At 37.6% G+C, this 13,015-nt stretch overlaps 1 protein-coding gene across 1 annotated transcript in view; it reads right to left on the bottom strand.

The window, feature by feature from the left end:
- The window catches only part of RRM1 (ribonucleotide reductase catalytic subunit M1), a 36,564-nt gene that overhangs the window by 5,028 nt on the left and 18,521 nt on the right, over positions 1–13,015 (bottom strand). Inside the window, exons 8-15 of the mRNA XM_082659205.1 lie at positions 11,586–11,727; positions 9,812–9,895; positions 8,000–8,161; positions 7,543–7,622; positions 6,676–6,877; positions 3,914–4,063; positions 3,486–3,707; positions 1,678–1,754 (exon numbers count right to left, since the gene is read on the bottom strand). Coding sequence (XP_082515331.1) covers positions 1,678–1,754; positions 3,486–3,707; positions 3,914–4,063; positions 6,676–6,877; positions 7,543–7,622; positions 8,000–8,161; positions 9,812–9,895; positions 11,586–11,727 — 1,119 coding nt within the window. The remainder of the gene's footprint in view (positions 1–1,677; positions 1,755–3,485; positions 3,708–3,913; positions 4,064–6,675; positions 6,878–7,542; positions 7,623–7,999; positions 8,162–9,811; positions 9,896–11,585; positions 11,728–13,015) is intronic.

Genomic DNA, 13,015 nt, shown 5'->3' with positions numbered 1-13,015 from the left:
GGCAGACAACACTAAATACAACTGTCAAATACAAATATTTGCATTGCAAATATTTTCTGTGACCTGTACCTTTACGTATATTTGTGTTACATGTCTTACCTTACTTAGTTTTAAGTTTCTCAAGGACAAAGAGTTCATCTTTCCTACATTCCATACCTCTGGATTCATACAGCACTTAGCATAGAGACTCACATCCTAATGGAGTCTGTACAACTGGACTTTCAACCTCTCTATGTCACTTTCTAGTTGTGAGGCATCAAGCAAACCACCAACTATCTCCATGTCTTTACTCCCTCAGTAGAGTGGACAGTGGTTTCCTGTCCAGAGACAGGAAAATGTTTTGAAAAGTCATATATATATGATATATCCAAGCTATGGAATTGTCTGTAATCACTAAAAACAATAGGTAAATCTGCATGTACTGAAAGAGAAACATCTCCAAAATAAATCACTAAATAAAAAGTCTCAAAACATGTCAAGTTTGATCTCATTTATATAATAAAACTGTGTGTGCGTATCTGCAAATGTACTGAAAAAGGTCTAGAAAAATATACACCATTCACAATGGTTATCTCTGAGAAAAGGAGTCAGTTGGTTTTTTTGTTTGTTTTGTGGGACAAAATGGTTGGCAGAACCATTTATATATAAATGGTATAAAGAAGGGCTTTTACTTTCTATTTTATTTCCATATTTGAACTTTATTAACAATGAATGTGTATTCATGTATTAATTTTGAAATTTAAAAAAGTTATACATAAAAAATATTTAAACTACATTATTTTGAGAAAAACAGAATAATAAATAGAATACAGGTCCATTTTTGTAAAAATTGAATTTGCATGTAAATATACACATATATACACACTCATAAGAAAGTCTGAGGATGGTAGACAAAAAGATACAAACAGGTTTTTTTGGGGGGTGATGGTACTGGGATAATTTTCATTTAATTCCCTTTCCACATGTATGTTTTCTAAATTATCTAACATGTATTATTTGAGTAACAAAACAATTTTAAGGTAAACAGATATTTTAAAGAGCATTTTAAAGCTACTGCTTCCTTCTGCAAACATTAAACACTTTGTATATGCATTAACCTAGACATGACAGACAAACATTCAGCAAAACATTCTGCCTGCACTCAAATCTCTTATGTTTATTAGCTGGAAAGGACTACATTTTTCAATTTTTACATTTTTCTTTCACACAGTTTAACACATTAAACCCTCCAAAAGCTCTTCCAAAATCCGTAATGAAGTCCTATGACAATCAATTCATTGAAAGTCATTTATGTGCCCAATGTGGTTAAGCAATAAATAAAAGTTAAAAAAACATTTAAAAAGCAAACACACTTGGAAATATGAAGGTTTAACGAGAAAAAGAATTACCTAATCTTGGTACTCAAGCCCCTAAAACAAGATCAACTAATAATAATAATACCTACCAGGTATTAAAATGCTTTCATTGTGCCAAGCAATTTGCAGGTTACTATACATATAAAATATATTGTCCTAGGAAGCATTTTTTAAAAAATAGTTCTATGGATAGGTCCTTTTAGTCCCATTTAAAAGACAAAAAATGAATTTCAGAAGCTAAAATAACATACCTAAGTTCGAAAGAGCCAGGCTGAAAACCTGAACCCTCCTCACTTCAAAGCCACTTTACATCTCTACTTACTTTGCAATCTTCTCCTTGAGAAGTTTCCAGTCCCACAGGTTTGTAGGAGTAACATTCCACATATCATACTGAAGGATCTAAGGAATAAACAACCCAAATTTATGATAAATCATTGTATGACAATTTAAAACTATGACAAAAACCAAACAAATAACTAACTGCCATGCCCCCACATCCCAACAAATGCTGTCTTTTGGTAAAGCTGTGTAAGAAATACAAGGACCAGAGACTTTCCTGGACAAATTTCTATGTAGTCATATTGATTAGAAGCAGGCTAAGAAAACTCATTAAGGCTTACCTCTTCCCCATGTCTCTGGCTGAGTCCTCTCAGAGGACCCCTACCATATCTACAAACCAGGAAATTCTAACATTTATGAAAGCATGTTGTTTTTGTACAGTAAAAGAATTACTCTAGCCTCATCTTTTTTAACTGCCTTGATCTGCCTCTCAATCTATCTATTTAGGTAATAAACTTATTTTCAAACAATGTAGAGTTCCTAAATATCAGCAGGAACTGTGAGAACGAAAAATAACATCTTATTTTACAGGGAGGAGAATCATACTACTCATGATGAAGGCAGTGTGGATCGTGGAATTCTAGGACAGCTCCCAGATTCCCAGCCCCCTAGGGTATAGGCCATTATATTCTCCTCCCCTTCAGTGTATACAGGACCTGGAAATACAATGGATGCCACTCACATAACTATGACAAATGTGAAGGATTTCTGCAGGTGCAATTAAGGGTGAAAATCAGTTAATTTTTTAGTTAAAAGTGAGACTATCCTGGGTGGGCCCTGACCTAACAAATGAAAACCCTCAAATGGGCGACAGGACTGGGCTCTTCTTGAAATGAGGGACTCTCCCTCCTACTGGCTTTGAAGAAGCAAGATGCCAAGAGTTCTAGAGTTACAAGGAAATGAACCAGGTGAGCTTGGAGGAGGACCCTGAGCCTCAGATGAGACCACAGCCTCTACCGACATTCTGACTGTAGCTTTGAGAGATCCAGAGATCAAGACTCAGCTAACCCAAGTCTGCACTCATGACCCATGCAAACTGATACTGAATGTATGTTGTTTTAATACACTAAGTTTAGTAACAGAAAACTAATACTTGGGAGTTCCCTGGTAGTCTAGTGGTTAAGATTCAGCGCTTTCACTGTTGTGGGCCCTGGTTCGAACCCTGGTCGGAGAACTAAGATCCTGCAAGCTGCGCATGGCGCGGCCAAAAAAGAAAAAAAAAATTAATACAGTCAGCATTCTTCTTACGTCATTTTAGCAATGATTAGTTTTAAACAGAGTATCCTTTTTACTCCAGAGGACAAACAGACCATATGAGTTTACTCTGTCTGGTGTAACAAATTACCACAGATTTAGTGGCTTAAAATAAAAATTTATTCTCTCATAGTTCTCAAGGCCAGAAGCCCGAACTCATTACGTTGGGAAGGCCTCACTCCCTCCACAGGCTGGAAGAGATTCTGTTCTTTGCCTCTCCAACTTCCAGTGGCTCTCAGTACTCCTGGGTTGCGGCTGCATCACTCCGATCTCTGCCTCTATGGTCGTGTTGCCTCCTCTTCTTCTCTGTGTCTCTTGTAAGGACAACTGTCACCGGATTTAGGGCCCACCTGGATAATCCAGGATAATCTCCTCATCTCAAATTCCTTAACAACATCTGTAAAGACCCTTTTTAAACCAAATAAGGTAACAGTCATAGGTTCCAGGCATTAGGATGTGAACATATCTTTTTGAAGGCTACCATTCAGCCTACCATAGGAACTCACAGGCAAAAAGAAACTTCATGCATATACTTACTCCTTTGCTGACTGGAGAGCCCTCATAGGTTTCATATGGGCCATACTCCTTGGCCAATTCACAGCTGGCTTCCAAGGCTCCATAATAAATGGTTTCAAAGATCTGCTTATTCAATAACTGGGCCTCCGGACTCTCAAAAGGGTACCTCATCAGAATAAAAGCGTCTGCCAGACCTTGTACCCCAATTCCAATGGGGCGATGGCATCTATTTGATACGCTTGCCTTTGTGCCAACAGATTTAGAGAAGAGACAACATTAATGAACAGTAAAAGCAACATTCTGTAACAAATGACACACTCTCTCTCTTTATCTCAGTTTTCTCACACCATTCCAATGATAACCATTTAGACAATGACTAGAAGACTGTGATAAACTCCTTCCATCTTGGATTTCAATAATTACCAATAAGCAGAGAAATCTATTCATACCTCTGGGACAGGGTAGTAGTTAATATCAATAATTTTATTCAGGTTTCGGACAATGACTTTGGTGACTTCAGCCAATTTCATAAAGTCATATGTGTGTTCCGATGTAACATACATATTCAGGGCCAGGGAAGCCAAGTTACAAACTGCAACCTGGAATTCGGAAAAAAAGGGTCAAGAGTCACACGATTTTTATTTCTTCCACTGTGTCAATGACACTACTCTGTAAGCCTCTAACACTTGCTGACATTAAAATTTTAAATTTCTATTCTATTTAAATTTCACACCAGTGAAATAGGTAAGATGGGGAAAGAACCATATGCTTCATGGTACATGGCTCTACTACCAGACGTATGCCACATTATGCTATAATTTTTCATATGTATCTGTCAGTAGATGTGCACTGTCCAATACAGCAGCCACTAGATTAAAACTAAATGAAATTTAAAATTCAGTTTCTCAATTGCACTAGTCACATTTCATGTGCTCAGTAGCCACCCAATACAGAACATTTCTATCACTGCAGAAAGTGCTTCCAAACTGTAAGTCTACTTCACCCTCATTGAGACTCTGACAGCCCTTAACTCCTCTCACCTAGACTCTCTCATGCCCTTCACATCTACTCAATTTTACACATGTTGCCAAAGTACCCATTTTTAAAACATAGCTTGAATCATGTAAGCCTAATAAATGCTAGGGAGAAAAATAAGGCAGGAAAAGAAAACAGAGTCTTGGGGCTAAGGATGGAAGGAGTGCCATTTTTTTTTTTTTTTTTTTTTTGCGGTACGCGGGCCTCTCACTGTTGTGGCCTCTCCCACTGCGGAGCACAGGCTCCGGACGCGCAGGCTCAGCGGCTATGGCTCACGGGCCCAGCCGCTCCGCAGCATGTGGGATCTTCCTGGACCGGGGCACGAATCCGTGTCCCCTACATCGGCAGGTGGACTCTCAACCACCGCGCCACCAGGGAAGCCCAGGAGTGCCATTTTTAAATAGAGTTGCCAAGGAAGACCTCACTGAGAATGGGATATATGAAGAAAGAACTGAAGAAGTCAGAAAGCAAGCCACATGGCTACCTGGGGAGAAGAGCATTTTAACATTCAAAAATCCTGAGACAGGAGTATGCTTCATATGTTTGAGAAACAGCAATAAAATTAGTAGAGCTGGAGCACAGTGAGGAAGGGGGAAAGTAAGAGCAGATGAGGTGGGATACTCAGTTGTGTAGGATCTCACAGGGCATTACAAGGACAGAAATGAGGTACTGATACATGCTACAGTATGGACAAATGACACAAAAGACCAAATATCATATGATTCCATTTATATGGAATACCTACAATAGACAAATCCAGAGACAGAAAATAGGTTAGCGGTGCCGGGGTCTGGGTGAAGAGGGGAACAGGGAGTGACTGCTAAAGGGTACAAGATTTCTTTCTGGGGTGATGAAAATGTTCTGGAATTAGTTATCAGTGATGGTTGCACAACCTTGTGAATATATTAAAAAAACACTGAATTGTATACTTTAGAAGGGTGAAATTTATGGTATGTGAATTATATCTCAATTTAAAAAAAAAGGATGAACAAACTCTGGATGGGCTGGAAAATCAAAGACAAGTATTGTGCAGAGGAATGATATGATCTGATGTTTAAGAAGGGTCATTTTATTCTCTATAATATAATCTATCTTGTATAATAGTCATGAGTATGTCAATTTCCTCCAACTAAATTGTTTCCAGAGGGCAGGGGCTGAGCCACATTCATTTATATCTGAGAGCACTTAGTATAGTGTCTTACACATGGCTGGTGCTCAATAAACTTTGTTAAATTAAACTGCAACCTTAGCAATATGTTCAATTCACTCACCATTTTCTTTCTGACTTTTCATTTGTCATGTGTTTTTTAGGTCCTAGAATTTGGGATCTGCTCCTTCCTCCGCATTTGCATAGTTTACATCCAATATCCAAGCTGCCTGACATCTGACTAATGCAACAATCTCCTTAAACTAACCTCCAGCCTCTTCTCACACTAAGCCATTCTATAACCAGAAGCAAGAGCCATCCTTCCTATCCTAGGGATGCTATTTTCCTTTCAGAAATCTACAAGGGCTTTCCTGCGTCTGAGACATGTCATCTTTCACATACTATCTCCCTTCCCCCAGTTGCAGCCATCTCTCCATACACCAAACCTTAATGTATTTGCTCCATCAAAACAAACAAACTTTTACACTCACTGCACAAAACCTATCCCTGTCTCTGATCTGTCATACAGGCAGTTCTTCCCAAATGGAAAGCTTTTCCATAAATTTCTTTTTAAAATATCCAAATCTATGTCTCATTTCTAGCCTTGCCTCTTCTGTGAATCATCTTAAAGATCTGAGATGAGAACTCTGTCTCACCATTCACTGAAAGGACTCTCTCATGCTTACATACTTTAAACTGAATGAGCACCCTAACACGTTACTGTGTTTGTCCTAACCCTAACCTAAATAACTATATATTGCTATTTTTCTCAAGTAAAGGTTATTACAACAATGTGTGTGAAATAAAAAATTGACAGTCTTTTCTACATGGCTCAGACTAAAAGATATTTAAGGGCACACATCACACCTCTTCCTTTATAATCTCTATTTTAGTGCCCTTCTGCTTACAGCAAGCTACGAAAACCCCCTTCACCCAACTTAAGGGAAGTCATGTGAGGGAGTCACAAATAATTCACAAACTCCTTAAGATTCTTCTCTCAGTACCTGAGGCAGAAGTTTTTCTACCTACCTCATCTTTGCTGGTATATTCTACTATTTCTGTGCACAGGTTGCTGCATTTGATCGTTCCTAGGTTCTGCTGGTTGCTCTTCCGATTACAGGAATCTTTGTAGAGCATGTACGGGGTACCTGTCTCTGTCTGAGACTCAATGATGGCATACCAAAGCTGCTGAGCTTTTACAACTTTGCGGAAACGACCCTCTTTCTCATAACTGAAAGGCAAAGCTAGTATTATTTTAATATTCCCTAAGGAAAATCTTTATTGCAGATAACATGAAGAGAAACACCAAAATATAAAATATTGAAAACTCTTAAATTTCTTACTAAGTTTTGCTAAGAGAAAGAAATTAGGAATATGATATTTATTTTACTATGGCTAAAGTCAATCCCACCAAATCAACAAAACCTTCCATAATAAAAAGGAACAAAACCTGAAGTACTCAAATTGTGCTACTGTGCTAAAGCAGTACTGTTGTGCTATTATTTAATGAACTATTGACATGTGTGTCCCAGTTGCCCTTGATTCCTGTGTACTACACAAAGCATAACTTGTTCTGTCAAATGTACTTTATGACAAAGCAAATTAATAACAACCCTGCTAAATAACTCTTTGCATTAATTTTTTAAAGGATCAATTAAAAAAACCTGAATACCTATTTACATGTCCCAAAGTTTCAAGAAAGAAGACAAACCAAAATTTTGGTGAAGATTCAGGAAGAAAACATGACCAAAATAAAATTATTAGTCACATTCTCTTCTAGATGCTTCTCAAGATTCCTAGAAACTGGCTAATGATTGACGTAGTTTTAAAATTTAGATCCTGTAAATAAAAGAAACACACAGTTAAAGCATTATTACTCTCATATTTTTCCCATACCTTTCATATAGCTTCTCAAATTCTTCTCCCCAGACCTCATCCAGACCAGGACACTCATTTGGACACATCAAAGACCAGTCCTGCAGAGGGAAGAAGAGTACCAACCATAAGAAACTTCAAATAACCAACCACACGTAGTCCATTAGGAACACTGCAAGGGATATTGTGGCTTCCATAGACTGTCTTAAAAATTTGCTTTAGAAATAATAATTTTAGGCTCAGGCCCAAACATCTAGTTTTGCATGTTTGTTCATGACCCTTCAACCATTTAGGTCAGATAGCATCTACTTTAGAGAATAAAAATCCAAGAAGGCAAGAACGGCATCTCTTAACTTGTTCAGCATGCCTTTCCATGGCATAACATATAGGTGGACTCTTCCTAAGCATGATTTAAGATGACTGAGGAGAAAACTTATATGAATCAAGTTGTTATTACTAACAAGTACCTATCTCTCACCTGATTAGTCTCCACTCGTTTCATGAAGAGATCCGGAATCCAAAGGGCAAAGAAAAGGTCCCTGGCACGCTGTTCTTCCTTTCCTGTGTTCTTCTTTAAATCAAGGAACTCAAAGATGTCTAAATGCCAAGGCTCCAGGTAAATAGCAAATGCCCCAGGTCGCTAATGGTAAACAAATCATCATTCTTCTCAGAATCAGAATAAAACAAAGAAACTTCATATTTTCCAAAGCACTTCAATAATATCTCCTTGGATCTTCACTACAATTAATGAATTAAATGAGATAATACAAATAAAAGTACTATAAAAATATAAAGTAGTAGTAGTTTTCTTACAATTCTAGCAGTAAAAAAGAGCATTTAACATAAAGAAAATGTGGAACAAGAAAGACTAAATAGGACTTCCCTGGTGGCGCAGTGGTTGAGAATCCACCTGCCAATGTAGGGTACAAGGGTTCAAGCCATGGTCCGGGAAGATCCCACATGCCACAGAGCAACTAAGCTCGTGAGCCACAACTACTAGGAGCCTGCGCTCTAGAGCCCGTGAGCCACAACTGTTGAGCCCGCGTGCTGCAACTACTGAAGCCCGCGTGCCTGGAGCCCGTGTTCTGCAACAAGAGAAGCCACCGCAATGAGAAGCCCACGCACCTCAACAAAGGGTAGCCCCCACTCGCCGCAACTAGAGAAAGCCCTCGTGCAGCAACAAAGACCCAACTCAGCCAAAAATAAATAAATAAATTTATTTTAAAAATATAAGAAAAATAAAAAACTAAATAATTTATCCAAAATGACACAGTGAACTAGGGATGGAGCTTCCACTTCAGCAGTCGTCCAGCTCACTTTACACTATGTGACATGTATGCAAAGCCCAAAGAAAATCACTTTAACTTTGACAATAATGTCGTGCTCAAAAGGTCAAGAAGGTGGTATGTCTTATCAAGGTCCCCATAGATTTTTTTTTTTTTTTTTTTGCGGTACGCGGGCCTCTCACTGTTGTGGCCTCTCCCGTTGCAGAGCACAGGCTCCGGACGCGCAGGCTCAGTGGCCATGGCTCACGGGCCCAGCCGCTCCACGGCATGTGGGATCTTCCCAGACCGGGGCACGAACCCGTGTCCCCTGCATTGGCAGGCGGACTCTCAACCACTGTGCCACCAGGAAAGTCCCCCCACCATAGATTTTTTTTAAGTGCATCAGAAGGAAATTCATAAACTAATAGGTGATTACTATGCCTACATATCCATAAAAGGCAGGCTAGATAGTTGCAAACTATCCTGCTGATAACATTGGATAAATGATCCAATACTCTCAACTTTACTTTTCCCTCTATAAAATAGACAGAGTTTTGTTTTGTTTTTGTTTTCTTTTTTTAAAGAAAAACCTAGAAAACATATTACAACCCTTTTTCAAGGTTAGGTATCAATATGAATCACAACTTTAGAAATTCCTCGCAAATAAACTGTCATGTAAGACAGCTGACTCAATCACTGGCTGCCTGGAGCCAGGGATAAAGTATGTATTGGTGGGAGTGATGGGTGAGTAATACAAAGGTGCATGAGGAAACATGTTGGGGTTATGGAAATGTTCTATGTCTTGACTGGTGTGATTACACAAGTATATACATCTGTCAAAATCATCAAAATGTATACTTCAATTGTATACACTTAAAAGTAAAAATTATACTCATTAAATTGATCATAAAAGTGGAAAAAAAGCAAAGTTGTTAGAAACATACACAATGAGCCATCTTATTATAAGCATATATGAGAAAAGATTTTCAGTTCTGGTTTCTAGGACTTTCAGTAACAAAGCATACCTTGTTTCCACCTTGATCCACATATCGAGCTGTGTTGTTATATACTCTCAACATCGGTACAAGACCATTGGAATTGCCATTAGTCTGAAAGAGAAACTGAGGATAAAGGCATCTGGAGGAGAAATAGGGGGCTCAGCAAGAAAAAGAACAAAACGGTTCAACAGTGGACAAATTACTCTCTCCCAGTCTACAGTTTCATCTGCTCCCCATCTCTCCCTCTGCTTTAAAAACATAATGCCTAACATAAAATAAAATTTTGCTGAATAAATCGCAATTATGTACGAAGTTATTTCATGGCATCTCTAATTTACAATGAGAAATTACAAGTCAAAAGAATCCAAAATCAGGATAGCTAAATTTAAACCCCACACGTTCAAAAGGTCATTATATAAAGAAATACTTTGGGTAGAGTAAAAACGCTACTACAGTATCTTTTTCCCAAAAGAATTCAAGGCAATTTACAATAAGAATTATATGCAATGGATAAATCAAGACAATAAGGTAAATGGAGATTCTCAGCAATAAATGGATTCTAGAATGAAGATGAAAAAAATACATAAACTCTTAAGACTAAAAGACACCTCATCAAATTTTAAAAATAATCCTTCTAACCTCAAGGCAAGCCTTTAAACAACCTAGAAAGATAAGTGAGCAATGGCTCACCCTACTATTATGTAATGAACACCACGTAATGGAATGGTTTTCTTCTGGACTCTAACTTTATTCTATAGGGTTAGATATTTTCTTCACCTTACAGAGGAGGAAACAAACTCAGAGATGTAAAATAACTTGCACTAGGCCACACTACTAGTAATTAGTGAAGATAGGATTTAAATCCAGGATTTAACCAAAACGATTACCTTTTTTTTTTCTTTTTTTTCCTAACTGAAGTATAGTTGATTTACAATAGTTAGTTTCAGGTGTACAGCACAGTGATTCAGCATTTTTGCATATTATACTCCATTATAGGTTATTACAGTGTAATGGGTATAATTCCCTGTGCTATACAGTATATCCTGGTTGCTTATCTATTTTAATATATAGCAGTTTGTATCTGTTAATCCCATGCCCCTAATTTGTCCCTCCCCCCGTCTCTCTCCCCTTCAGTAACCACAGGTTTGTTTTCTTTATCTGTGAGTCTGTTTCTGTATTGCATATACATCCAGTTGTATTATTTTTTAGATTCTACCCAAAACCATGATCTTGACTCCCAGTGAATAGTGAACTAGAAGAGATGAAATTTACCTCATTAAGTGACAATGTTTAAAGCTTGAATCTTGGCTCTATCACATATTAAGTGACTAATCTCTGGAAGTAATTTAGCTTTCTAAGCTTCAGCTTCCTCACTTATCAAATGAAGACTCTGTGGCTATACTCACAAAGTTACTGTAAGGAATAAAGTTTACTGTATCTGTAATGATATCTATCTCATAAGGTTGCAGTAAGGGTTAAATGTGTAATTCACATAAAACTTTTACAACGGATTCAGCATGTAGTGAGCAATGAATAATAATAATGCTATCATTATTGCTAAAATAAATCAGGATTCCAAAATCTGACCCTAGAGACCATCTAATCAACCTCTAATAAGACAGATGAAAATGAGACCAGAAGTGGTGAAATTACTCAGTCTAAGTCACACAGCCAGCAAGTAATTAACAGAGATCCAGGTCTCCCGAGCCCCAGCAAATGCCCTCTCAATCACAAGCCTGGTTGCTTACGGACCTGAATCCCCCTAAGCCTATACACTTTTAGTCACACAACAGAGGCTTACCCCAGCAATGTAGCTGCCAGTAGCTCGAATACAACTCACAGCAACACCAATTCCCCCAGCCGACTTGGATATCAATGCACACTGCTTTAGAGTGTCATAAATACCTTCAATGCTATCATCTTTCATACTCAGAAGGAAACAGCTACAGGGGAAAAAAGTCACAACTCAGCAAGGAACCGAAGCAAAGCAGAATCAAAAAATGACTATATAATCCAAAGACAGTAAGTTAGGCAAATAAACAATTTGAAGCTTACAAAATTCCTAGGGGTTTTTAGAAGGAAAAACACAAAATAAAACTTTTTACTGGATATGACACAATAAGATATATCAACATATATTGTTTTAAAATCACCTTGCTGCCTACCCTAGATGCTAAGCCTGGAAGGAAGGCTTAAGAGATAAGTCTAAAAATATTAGCTTCCATGTTCACCAGACTGCAAATGTGCCATTATAACATTTTCTCATGTAAATTCCTAAGCATACATAACACCTTTTCAACCTATTGGTAAGCCAAGAAAAATTAAACATTTATGAAAAAAACCCCACCTATCCAATACTGAACCAAATTTGGTATGTCCATCAAAATTTAGCTTCCTTACAGTCTTTTTGAAGACAACCCTTCTACCTGTGCTTTGGATCTTATCCTCCTACCCCAGGAACCTTAGTCTTCCAATGATCCCTTCAATAACTTAAAAATTCAACCAATCAGACGGACTCTGTTGACTTTTTCTATTAGATATTCAGACATTCAGAAAGGCACAGAGAATAATATAACATATACTTTGTACTTAGCACCTACCTCAAGAAATAAGACACTACAAATATAACCTAATTACAATCATATACCATTTCCATGCCTTTCTACGTTCTTTTAGCATTGACATATGTTCCACATTTTTGAAATTTCTGGCTCCATCTTATCTCTCTGTAACCCACTTTTATTTAACTCAATACTGTGTTAGAGATTCATTCCTACTGATACATATAGGACTAGTTTATTTTCACTGCTGTAATGTATTCCATTGTATGAATATACCAATATATTTTGTCCATTTGCCTACTGGTGGACATTTGGATTACTTCCAATTTGTTTGCTATTCTAAACAATGCTGCTGTGAAAGTTCTTAAACATATCTCCTTGTGCTTATGTCTAAGGATTTCTATAGGGTATAAACCTAGGAGAGGAATTTCTGGGTCAAAAGATATGCATGTGTTCCACTTTACTAAACATTCTCCAAAGTGAATGGGTACATATACTCCATCTAGCAATGCATGAGAGTTCCCTATGTTCCACACTCTTACCAATACTTACTATTATCAGCCTTTTAATTTGTATCAATCTGTTGGGTATGAAATATCTCATTATGATATTAACTTTCATTTTCTAATCACCAGCAAAGTTTATCATCATTTCACGTGTTTATTAGCCA

This window comes from Grampus griseus (genome assembly GCF_964374135.1).
Source record: "Grampus griseus genome assembly, chromosome: 8".
Lineage (NCBI taxonomy): Eukaryota > Metazoa > Chordata > Mammalia > Artiodactyla > Delphinidae > Grampus > Grampus griseus.
The sequence above is the reverse complement of the archived record's forward strand: the minus strand, read 5'-3'. Positions and strand labels throughout refer to the sequence as shown.